General features: G+C 37.4%; 1 protein-coding gene across 3 annotated transcripts; it reads left to right on the plus strand.

Annotated features, from left to right (window-relative positions):
* The first annotated feature begins 226 nt into the window (after positions 1–226).
* LOC139975505 (uncharacterized) lies at positions 227–11,376 on the plus strand. 3 transcript variants are annotated; one of them, XM_071983480.1, is made up of 12 exons: positions 227–365; positions 1,581–1,695; positions 2,246–2,363; positions 2,925–3,101; positions 3,666–3,839; positions 4,241–4,379; positions 4,730–4,811; positions 5,352–5,561; positions 5,865–6,127; positions 6,862–7,080; positions 8,258–8,416; positions 8,888–11,376. In XM_071983480.1, the coding sequence occupies exons 2-12, from the start codon at positions 1,601–1,603 to the stop codon at positions 8,986–8,988; spliced, it is 1,737 nt and encodes a 578-aa protein (XP_071839581.1). In that variant the 5' UTR covers positions 227–365; positions 1,581–1,600; the 3' UTR covers positions 8,989–11,376. The 3 variants fall into 3 exon arrangements, with proteins under 3 accessions (XP_071839581.1, XP_071839582.1, XP_071839580.1); XM_071983479.1 differs by having other exon boundaries at positions 260–665; XM_071983481.1 differs by lacking the exon at positions 6,862–7,080 and having other exon boundaries at positions 257–665.
* The last annotated feature ends 217 nt before the right edge of the window (positions 11,377–11,593 follow it).

Genomic DNA, 11,593 nt, shown 5'->3' on the forward strand with positions numbered 1-11,593 from the left:
CAGCTGCAAGGCATTCCATACAAACATTAACATAACAATAAAGGGTAAGTACACATAACAATAACACCAATAAAGGGTAAGTACACATAACAATAACACCAATGAGATGGCATGTAGTATAAGCCTTATACTACATACCATACCCTACAACTGTCATTCGTTTTAGTCAACGCATTTTTTTAGTGTGTACAACATGTTGTCATTCGTTATGTGTAACGCAATTGTCATTCGTTTTAGTTACACCCCTAGCCAAGGCCTATCATATGAGTGGTGAAGGCAGTAGACCGTGAAGCTAGAAGCCGGCTGCGAGGTGGTAATAACTGTTGCGGCATACATAACCCATAAGAAGTGGCTCACAATTCTGTGTAATTATTTATTTTTTAAGAATTTCTCACAATCTGGAAAATTAATTGTGCACTTCATAGACTAATGTTAAGACTCAACGTAAAATTACAGCGGTGAGCTGTTGGCCTCAGTTCAATTTCTATTGATGTTGGTTTTCAATTTGCTGCAAGCCACAAGCCGGAAGTAGCTTCTATGTGATCAACTGCTGTGGGCACAATGCGTGCACCATCCATGCCGATGGTGTGCACACAATGACACATCCTGATACTCGGATGTTTAGTGACCCTTCGGAATCTGCGTTAGCACAATTCAGATTTAAGGTACGGAATCATCGTAAGATGTCTGGATTTCAAGTGATATGTGTAGGGTTTGTAGATACCAGCCGTATGAAATTACTGAGTTCAATATTCTGAATCAGTATAGTCCAAAGTATGGATGGCCTAGTTCCACGAAAAACATTCTAGTAGACTAGTACTAGTAGTAGTAGTAGTAGTAGTAGTAGTACTAGGCCCGGCATAGTATCCCCCTGCTCTTCGGCGTACTACTATAGGCGTAATCAAGAAAGTAGGGTCATGTTTCATTATCGGTACCATACAACTTTACCGTACATGAGAAGAAACGGATTTAACAACGTATTCTAATCCAGAGATAGTTTAAATTTGTTGCTAACAACCATCCACAGCCTTCTATCTGTGGGTGTCAATTTGACTGAAGTCCAGGACTTGACAGGAGAGAGAGGCTTTTCCCTCTGCCAATTTTCAGTTAGGCCCTTATTGGACTGCTTATGATCAAAACTGGTGCATATATTTTCAAGCAGATTAATCCAACATCTGATGACTTTTCCCTCACGTCGTAAAAGGTATTCCTCTGACGTAAATTTATATGAGCATATATTTATTTGCAGTTCTAAAGGCTAAATCATTAATGGTTATGTTGTTAGCGTTCCTTTTGAGGTATATTATTGTAAATATGTATATTAGATCCTCCTGCAAGCAAGAACTCGCGAAGAAGCCTCATTGGCTTATCAAAGCCGCAAACTGACCGAAGTCCATGATTATGAATTGTTAATTGTCAACAACTCTGTAACTGGAAGACATACATTAATCTTGGAGTGACTCGAACCTGGGACCTATTATTTATTTAAAGATGAAAGTAGTGTGTCATTGTTTGAAGTGTTACCACACACAAATGATGCAACATTTATGCCTTGTGTTCTCTCTTGTTTATTCTGACAGACTTGAAGCCAGAAGATAAAATGTCGACAGAATTTATCAATGATGTACTAACAGTCAAAGGTTTCACTGTTGGAGGAATCTTCCTGTTTGTAATGTTCTTGCTGTACCTTCTAAGGTATTAATTAATGTTCAGACCAAACCCTATGTATTTGGATGGTTTGCCCTGGAATTGTACCATTTGGTGTCGTCTAAATCAATGTCTGATATATACAGCTAAATATAGTTGTTAAGAAGGATAGTTCAGGAGCATTATATATACATTTGTTGTGTAAAAGAGGATTATAATCTAGGATTTCTGGTGAAACGTTCATCCAATTCCCATGTACAGATGTTCATTTGATGTTTATAGGTATTGTAACAAAACTGATGTTGACATTTGAACAAGTGTGATGTCATAGGTGCATAACTACAAAGGCTGAGGTTTTGCTGTACTTCAAAAACTGTCAATTCAGTTTTGGTTGCTGGATGGCTGGGTCCTTCACAGCTGAGACCTTTTCAAACTTTGAAGCTCTTTGGTTGTAAATAAAACTTACTGATACCATCAGGGTAGATTGTTTATAGACTTCTGTTGTTTTTCAAGTTTCTCTACAAATTACTTGTGAAATAGACAAAACTATCCAATTGCTTTTTATACAATAATGAGAACATTTATTCTTCTTTTCCAGAAAACTTGTTTCATTTAGGACAGAGTGTTGGTTCTGCTCCCAGAAAGTTTTTGTCAACATTTTCAAACGAAATTCGTTTACTTGTCCCCACTGTGAACAATACAATGGGTTTACAGAGGTGAGTAAATGATGCTGACTTATATAGTACAGCATATTGTGTTGAATTCGTAAGTTTCCCAAACTTTAATTTTTATGGAATTAGAAGTAACAGGCAAAAGTTCACATTTCAAATTATGCAAGAATGACTAAAATGGTGGAATATTAATCTCATATTTATCAGTAATCCTTAAGACCCTAATTGCTTACAGTTAAAACTAGTCAGATTTTGCAAAAAATGTGTGAGCCGACCATTTAATAAATGTGACATTAAAAATTGCTTACTAAGTAAAATTAGTACATGATTGACAAACTTTTGAGAGTTATTATTTGAGCAATATTTGGTCCATTGACATGATATGTGAACAAAATATCTGTCAGTATTATTTGTCTCAAAATATTACAAACCACATACAATTCAATAAAATGCTAGCTGTTACAGTCTGTAGATGAAATACTAAAAAAGGAAGAGTTATTTAGATATCATAACTCTTAATGTCTCCCTGTTAGTTTTATATTCAGTGTTAACAATTAGTGATTCAAACTTCTTCTTTTTTTTTTTTTTTTGTACTTTGTCTTATAGGATGGAGATTACAACAAACCTATCCCTGCTATGTACCATTCACAACTCAATCAAAGAAGAATTCACACAGAGGTCGTAGGTCATCCCCCAGTCTATCACAACTTCCTGTGTGATGATTGCCAAGCAAATCAAATCAATAAAATACAGCAATTGACTGCTTTTGTTCCACTTAATGAGGTAAGGTTGAATGGGATGGGATGATATTTGATAATATATATTGATATATGTGATAATATATATTGATAATATATATCAGTGAACCATAATGTGTGTATGCCAGAATGAGGCACTGTTCTAATGTATTGTCAATCTTTAATATGGGACAAATGCCTCAAATTTGTCACTTATAAGTCATATAAGATTGAGGAACGGCCTAATTTGAGGGGAGATATTGTTTGTGCCTCACATTGTAACCTAGTGTTTATATGAGAATGAGGTACTCTTCTAGAAATGTAATATTATGACAAAGAGTGAGCTGGACAAGATCAGCCTAAACTCACAAAGGTTCATCCAGATAGCACAAAGCTTTCTGTATGGATGTTATTGGTAAGACAGGAGAATTGTGAAATGTTGAAAGGGAGGGGGTTTTTTGGGGGGAGAGGGGGAGATTTATTAGGATTTACTTTTTTTAAAGTTGACATCTACAGGTATGAACAAAAATTTGATTCATATATCAGCAGAGGTATTGGTTAATTCAAACTATGATCGCTACCTTGATGCAATTTTATATTCATATCACAGGCAAATTTTGAGGCAGAATTTTCAGACTTTAATAGAGAACTTGAAGACATCTTTGAACTCTGCACCCCATGTCTACTCACAGTAAACCGAGAAACTGAGAGACAGGACAGGATTCTCGCCCCTCGATTGATGGCCCACCGACTGGACCAAAAGAGGAAAGACAAGAGACGTTGGGTAAAGAAAAATTAAAGTAGAATATAAAAATAAATATATATCTATATCAAAATATCTATATATATATATATATATATCTATATATATATATATATCTATATATATATATATATCTATATATATATATATATATATATATATATATATATATATATATATATATATATACTTCATTTAGTTCAGTTACAATTTTTCCCTTTGCTACCATAGATAAACCCAATAGACAGGAGTTAGTTCCCGGCAACGCTCCCCCAACCCCCCCCCCCCCCCCTTCATGTCCATCACTTCTACCCTGTTACACCACCCTGTTAACTCCCAGTCCCATTTGATTGAAACTCCACAAACATTTGTTATTTTACCATTGTATTATTCCATATGATATTTTCTCTTTGTTACCATAGATACAGCCCAGAGCATGGGGTTTCATTTTCGTCATAACATTCGTGCGGTTTGCAGCCGTCTTTGCAACATACAGCTTGTTTCACACGGATATGCGCATACACAATGACCAAATAAACAAATCTCACATTCTATGGCTAAGTAAGTTGAAATGGTTACTTTTGTGGCTTGAGTTGTTTCCCTGAGTTGTCAAACCTTTTTGGGTGAAACCTACCAAATCTATAGCCACAGCACTAGGGTTGCCAATTGCTATAGGACCCTTCAAGTTCTCGAACATATATGCCCCTGCTCCCTCTATCCCTTCCCTCTTACAATCTTGGTTCCTGGTTACATCCAACTTGCCAATTGTTCTAATGCAATGCATTCTCTTTGCTGATTCAGTTTTCATGCCTCTTCTCAAGACCTGCCATTTTGTGTTCATACTTTGACCAAGTGCTTCCTTTCTAACTGTTTCATTATTCGTCCCTTCCCCCCCCCCCCCACTCCTGCAGGTGTTTATGAACAGAGACATTCTGTCGCCCTCGCTGGTCTATCACTCTTCATTTTATCAACTTTACTGTCCGGTAGAGACAGGTGAGTATTTGTTTCAGATTCTGGAGAATAGATGTAAACCCCAAAGTGAGTGCATTCAGGAAGAAGTAAGGGGAACTGCAATATACACTATTGTTGGGCATAGCAGTATGGTGGTCAGAAAGAGAAGACCCACCACCCCCACATTTTCTCCCTCCAGAGTAGGTGTGCACTAAAGAATTTAAAATAAAAACACCCTACATCAATTCAACAGTATCAAAGAAGAGAACTTGAGGAGGGGGGGGGGGTGGTCGGGTAACCGTCAACCCTTCTTCCTACCTACCTACCTCCCTCACAATACCCTAACATCTTAAGATTTGGCAGTATAGTAATTTCCCCTTTTTACACTTTCCTCCAGTTTCATCACCAAAAGAATACCTTAACTATCCAGTGTTATGTCACCTTAAGGATTTCGGAAAGCTACTTTTTCCACCTTGGTATTCGTTTTCCATGAACGGTGATCGAAGTCGTCACATACACCAGAAATAACATCCTCTTTCTCCAACAGGTTGAATTTCTTTTTAACGTTTTGTTGTCTTACAGCTTGAGGAGAATTGATGGCCTCCTCCTAGCGGTCATGTCACTCTTGTTCCTGCTCTCCTTGCCGATGGAAAGTGCCGTTTCCATCGTCCCACGGAAAGAATTGGAAAATCACAATTATCGTTACCTCCTGTCTGCACTGAGCCTGCTGATCTCGGTATTCTGGGCGATCTCTCATCTCATCGGGTTAATAAAATCGAGAAAGAGGAATCGGTGAGTCGAATCATCTCACGTATTAACGTATGAACCCCTTTTCGTATGGAGGTCCAGATGACAATTAACCAATCTACCGAACCATGTCACCGGATGGTAAGACTATGTTGCACATGTCTGTTTATAATAGACACAACTGTAATATCAATGCAACTTAATGAATGGCTTTAAGGATAAAATGTCCTCAATCTTCATAAATTGGCAACATGAAGAATATTACCACAATAAAAGAAAAAAAAGAAAAATTAGACTCCTATAAACTTCACTCAAATGCAACTTTTTAAACTTGCTACTTTTGATTAGTTCCTTACCGACGCCTCAACCAGTCCAGGACGAGATCGATGGATTCTATGGACCGTCTTCAGAGGAAGAGCAAGTGGATGAGGAAGGAGAAGAGGAGGAAGAAGAAGAAGAAGATGTTTCAACTACCATCCCATCAGGAGAAAGGACTGCTGGTACCAACCGTGACATTCCAGGACCATCTAACTCTAGTCGAGGACCAGTCAGGGGCGGCATGGGTTCCCTTAATCTTGGCCCACCAGGAAACTTACCAAAGAAGAGGAAAGGTAAATATTATGGGTTTTTTCGTTCCTTTTTCCTCTTTTCTGGACTCGGTCGAGGCTGGATCACTTAGGGCGCCTTTTAAACTGCGGATACTCTTGGTCTGAAAAACGGCTAAACATGCTAGCAGAAAACCAAGCATGGCCACGGTAGAAACCCTCGGAAGAGAAATCTGGTAACATGTTCAGTGAGCTACCATGCAACCAATTCTTAAAGGGTATGAAGACTCGCCCACAAAGAAACGTCTCATGCCGGTAATCTGACCTAGTTTCGAATGAGGTGTAACAGAAGTGTTAGACACCACCATCGATCACAGAAAATACACACACAGCTTGCTACCGTTGGTAATTAGACACTAGTGTATAGTCAATACATACAGCTACGGTCAATACCCACAACACAGTGTACATAGCAGCAATGGACATCTCAGGTCTAGATAAAAGATAACAAGGTATCACGTTTCATTACTGCCTGCATTTTGTAGCGACAAGCAGAAAACTTCACTTGCAAGCAACAGAAAGTTAACTTTTTCAGAGCGCGGCACACGGTTTGGGGCGAGTCTTCAATGCCTTTAATGAGCAGGCAGGCCAGAAAATAGTTTAGATATTCCTAACATATCTGCTACAGGGTTTTGGTTTGGACTTTTATTCTCTTTTGTTGTCTCTTTGCCAGATCTCTTGTCAGATTAATGAGTTAATCTGAAATACTTCACTCCTCTTTAAAACTTCTCTATCACCAGACATCTGGACCTCACATATCCATGGTGACCACAATCCCCCTCCTTCAGAAATGGTAGGATCCAGGCCAGTAGTCCTTCCTGCTAGATTTAATTATGCAAGTGGTTCATTACCTGGGTCAGCAGCATCCTCTGTAGTGGATGGTCCCACGTCTGGTGATTTACCAAATTCAGGGGCCCAGTCAGCAGTAAGGGCCCAATTTGCCTTGAGAGCCCAACAAGGTAGCGAAGGAAACTGTTAGATTTCTGCATGGCATTTTTAAATAGTCCAATATGAGTGAAAATCTTCAGTTAATGCTTGGATCAAGGTTAAAGCCGATGGCATTAGATATAACATCAGGCGGTCTGTGTGAGCTGAGGGCCTTAATCGTGTCTTTATTCGGGAGTATTTGGTCTAACAAAATTCACTTTTATTATTTTAATTTCCTCAACTGAAACAATCTACATATGATTAATGTAAATAACTTTACGAGTTTTAAGTTGGGCAAATCCTAAGTGAGATACTCATTTACCCCTTTCATGAAGACGTTAACCCAACCATCATATTTGATGCTATTCAAGTGATGCTATTGTCAGTGATGTCAGTCATGCTATTCAAGTGATGCTATTGTTAGTGATGTCGGTGATGCTGTTGTCAGTGATGCTGTTGTCAGTGATGCTATTCAAATGATGATATTGACAGTGATGCTATTGTCAGTGATGCTATTCAAGTGATGCTATTGTTAGTGATGTGAGTGATGCTATTGTCAGTGATGCTATTCAAATGATGCTATTGTCAGTGATGCTATTCGAGTGATGCTATTGTCAGTGATGCTATTTGAGTTATGCTATTGTCAGTGATGCTATCAAATGATGCTATTGACAGTAATGCTATCAAGTGATGCTATTGTCAATGATGCTATCGAGTGATGTGATTGTCTGTGATGCTATTATAGAAGAACAACCTCAGACAGCTATTGCTATTACAAATTCTATAACCGTTTGAAAGACACCAGGTTTTCTATGTTCCTTCACATGCAAGAGTGAAAGACTTGAACAAGTCAAAATATGACTTCTCTATTATATTAAGACAAAATGATACTTGTGTGTGTCTGTGTCCCATGTGAGCACACATTTTTTTCTCTTTTTTCAAAAAATTTCTTTTGAAGTGACAATACTGAGATATAACATATTTGATATATATTTACAGCCACTATGATGTGAAACCATATTGAAAACAAGGAAACACTCAGTTTGTGAGCAAAAATTTCAAATAAGAATTTGCTCGTTCCATACAAAAGAGTCAAAATTTAAATTGTACGGTGCACATTTCCGCACTGAAGGAGTTTTGTTTTAATAGGTTCTCTTTGCTTTGTTATGGAACAAATCTCATATCGATATTATTTGTATGAACTTTCAGAAAAACAGAGAAATAGAAGAAAAGAAGACAAAGACGAGGAGAGCACCTCGGGCATCGACGGCAGCTCAGACGAATTAAGTAGTAGTGTCTCTAGGAGGAGGACAAGGATGGGGAGTAGAGACGATAGGAAAGGAAAGTACACCAAGAGACGATATTCAGGTAGGTACAGTAGCCTAGCAAGACAGAAGAGGAGTGTGGGGGGAGGGGAGGGGAGGGGGAGGGGAGGAGGGAGATTTACCTCTTTTTCTTAAGTCATTTAAGGTCACTGAAGGTGTTGTCCCAGTCAGTAAACTTGGAGCATATGAAAATTAAATTTAAAAGAGAATATATTATTAGCAAAAATGACAGTACTAATGGAGCTGGTAACCATCACTTTCATTTTTTTACTTATTTTGCCCTCATTAACGGTCAAGTGAATTGTTGACAGTCAAAATCAATATCCATGACCATATTAACTTGTCCCCACCACTCCCCCCCCCTTCCTGCCTCACCCGATCAATGATGATGGTGTCCATCCTATACCCCTGCATAGTGATTTTGTATACACCGTTGACTTAAGAAGGTTAAGCTCACTGTCCTTTATTATTTTATACATTATTATGATTATAATATATATATGTTTTCTTTCAGGTGCCTCACAATTCAAGTCTCTTCTGGTGGCCATTCTCTTTGGAATCAGCGTGGGACTTAACCTTTCAGCAGCACTTTACCTCTCCTCAACGAAATCATGAGGACATTCATCCATTCCATTGTCACATTTTAATAGTCTGTAGTCATGGAAACATGTCACATGACTTCTTTGTCTGATATCCTTGTGCAATCTTTTCAGAATTCAGTAGTATGGTTAAGCTGCGAAGTCAAACAAATATTTGTTTTCAAAGAATGGAAAAGAGGTAGGGGGTGGGGAGGGGAGGGGGGAGGGGGTGGAGTACAGATCTATATTTGAACTAGTACTGGCTTGTCATAAAGTGTTTATAACTTGCTCTTTTCAACTAACACCGAAATACTTTTAATGTATGGTTTGATATAGGTACATAATTAGTGACTCTTCCTACTTCACAGTTGTTATTTAGTGCCCTCCTGCCCCTACCTTCATAAGCCCCCTTCCCTTCCCCTCCCTCCCACTTATTTCAATGACTTTGGGTTTACTTGCTGATGGGAAGCCAAACAAATCAAATTACAACCACGGTCTTTCAGTTCTATCATTCAGTGATTAGGTGACCCAGCTCGTGGCCCCAAAGTGAACGAATTCAGCAAAAATGTTTTTTTTTTAAATTTTAGATATATAATTAACCTGTCAGGCAGTTAATGAACGATGCAAAGCAGCCTGATTTATAACCTATACTTCCCGTCAGATGGCTATGCAATTTGTAGTCTTAGCTCATTTTGGATTTTTTTTTTACAATTTGGAAGACCATTTTCAGAAGGGATGAGACTGGATTTCTCTTGGATTTAAAAACCCACCTTACTTTGGCCAGCCAGAGCTTGAACCCCACAATCTCTGACATGTTTGGTTTCATTGCTGTCTAGTGTTTAAATCTCAGAAAGAAATTTCAGCTGGTTTCTCTTTGAAGCAAGAAATATTATACAGAGGCATCAATGCATAGGTAAATTGAGGACACAATGGAGTAAATATGTTACACTTCAGTGTGTACAGATAAGATATTAAAATTAATCAGTTTTGTTAAAACGAATAGCTTCTAGATGTGGACTTCAACTGCATGTTTCACATACTGTCATCGGTTTTTTCCTGTTTGAGAAAACCACTCTCTATTAATATTCATCAAACCTGAAATAATATTCTATTTTTTAAAAATGTCTTCTTTTGGCATATAAGGCATAACTAGTGTTTTATGTTCCTAACCAACTCAACTACTAACCCGACAGTTATGCGTCTTTTTTTTTATAAGGTTTTCGTTGCACATAACTTTATGAATATTCATAGGCTGAAAGTGACACAGTATACTTTTCAAGATTGTGTTTTTTTATGCTTTAATTTTTACAGCAGCTGAGTAGTACCTTTAACTTGTTCAGGCAACCATTGTATATTCAAACATTGGAAGGCTGAAAGTTAAGCCATTTATTATTATATCGTCACAGAAGTTTTTTTTTATTTCAATGTTTTAATGCCATATTTTGTTGTATGTTAGTATCATTCTCACCAAATCATGTAACAATCACACATAACTGGATAATCCTGGTTCCTTTAAAGGACTTTCTGATGGCTGAAGTTGATTGCTTAACAAAATTTCCAAAAATTGTTCTGAGTCCTTAGATAAAAGCTGCATCCTCACACCATCTTGTATCACGAAGAAATGAAATCTTTCAATTTTTTTTTGCGATAATTTGTAAATGCATCTGGCAACAGCAGAATGGATGATGTTATTAGGACAATTCAGCTGAAAATGTCTCTGTTTTTCTTCATAATTTTGTCCATCATTTATTCACAGAGGAAAAGAATATTTATACAATTAAAGATACATGTTGGTTCTAAGTACAGAGAACTTTGACAGCTTAGCAAACATTGTATCAACTATCAGGGATAATTCAACAAGAAATAGCCTAAGTAAAACTTTAAAGAACATTTGCCCAGATGACATCACAGACCCCCTACTGTGATTCTTTCAAGTCTGAGGGTGAAGGCTACTTGGCTGCAACCCGGTAGTCGCTCCAAATGTAGCCAGTGATAACAACCATTCAGTCCAAAACAGGAAATTTTGTTTTGCCCATTAATTCAGATGCTATATTTAGTATCATTTCCAATATGAGATGCCCTTTTGTACATTTATTTCTAATCCAGCCAACTAAAGAATGATAATATACTAACAGAGTAATTGTTCCTTCTTTGTATCATTACCACCAATCTGTTTGAACAAAATTATAACCATAATGTGTTCATATAATATTTGACCCTGCATATCATAGCCAGAAATGCCTTAGAGCTCATGGGTGCTCTCATAATCAAAAAGTTTTCATTTTACAAAGGTTTATAAAGTTTCTACACTTTTTTGTATTTTACTTGATATCGAAACTACTTACGCCTCATTCAATTTTTTAATTATTTTGTGATGATTTTTTGAATCAAAATCTCTCCATAATAATTTGACTCACAGAGAATCTATTTCTTCTCTTTTGTCTTTTCTATTGTAATTGTCTCTTCAGATTAATTTGTACCATATCTAGTCTGCAACTAGTCTAACAGCAGATTTCAACACCATAGAGCTATGTCTCCCTCTCTGGTAGCCAGATTCATGTAAACCACAAGTCCAGGTCAAAGTGCAAGGTTACACCAAACTTATATATACATGCCTCACACTTTTTGATCCTTTACTATCT

Source organism: Apostichopus japonicus, chromosome 11 (assembly GCF_037975245.1).
Source record: "Apostichopus japonicus isolate 1M-3 chromosome 11, ASM3797524v1, whole genome shotgun sequence".
In the NCBI taxonomy this organism is placed as follows: Eukaryota; Metazoa; Echinodermata; class Holothuroidea; order Aspidochirotida; family Stichopodidae; genus Apostichopus; species Apostichopus japonicus.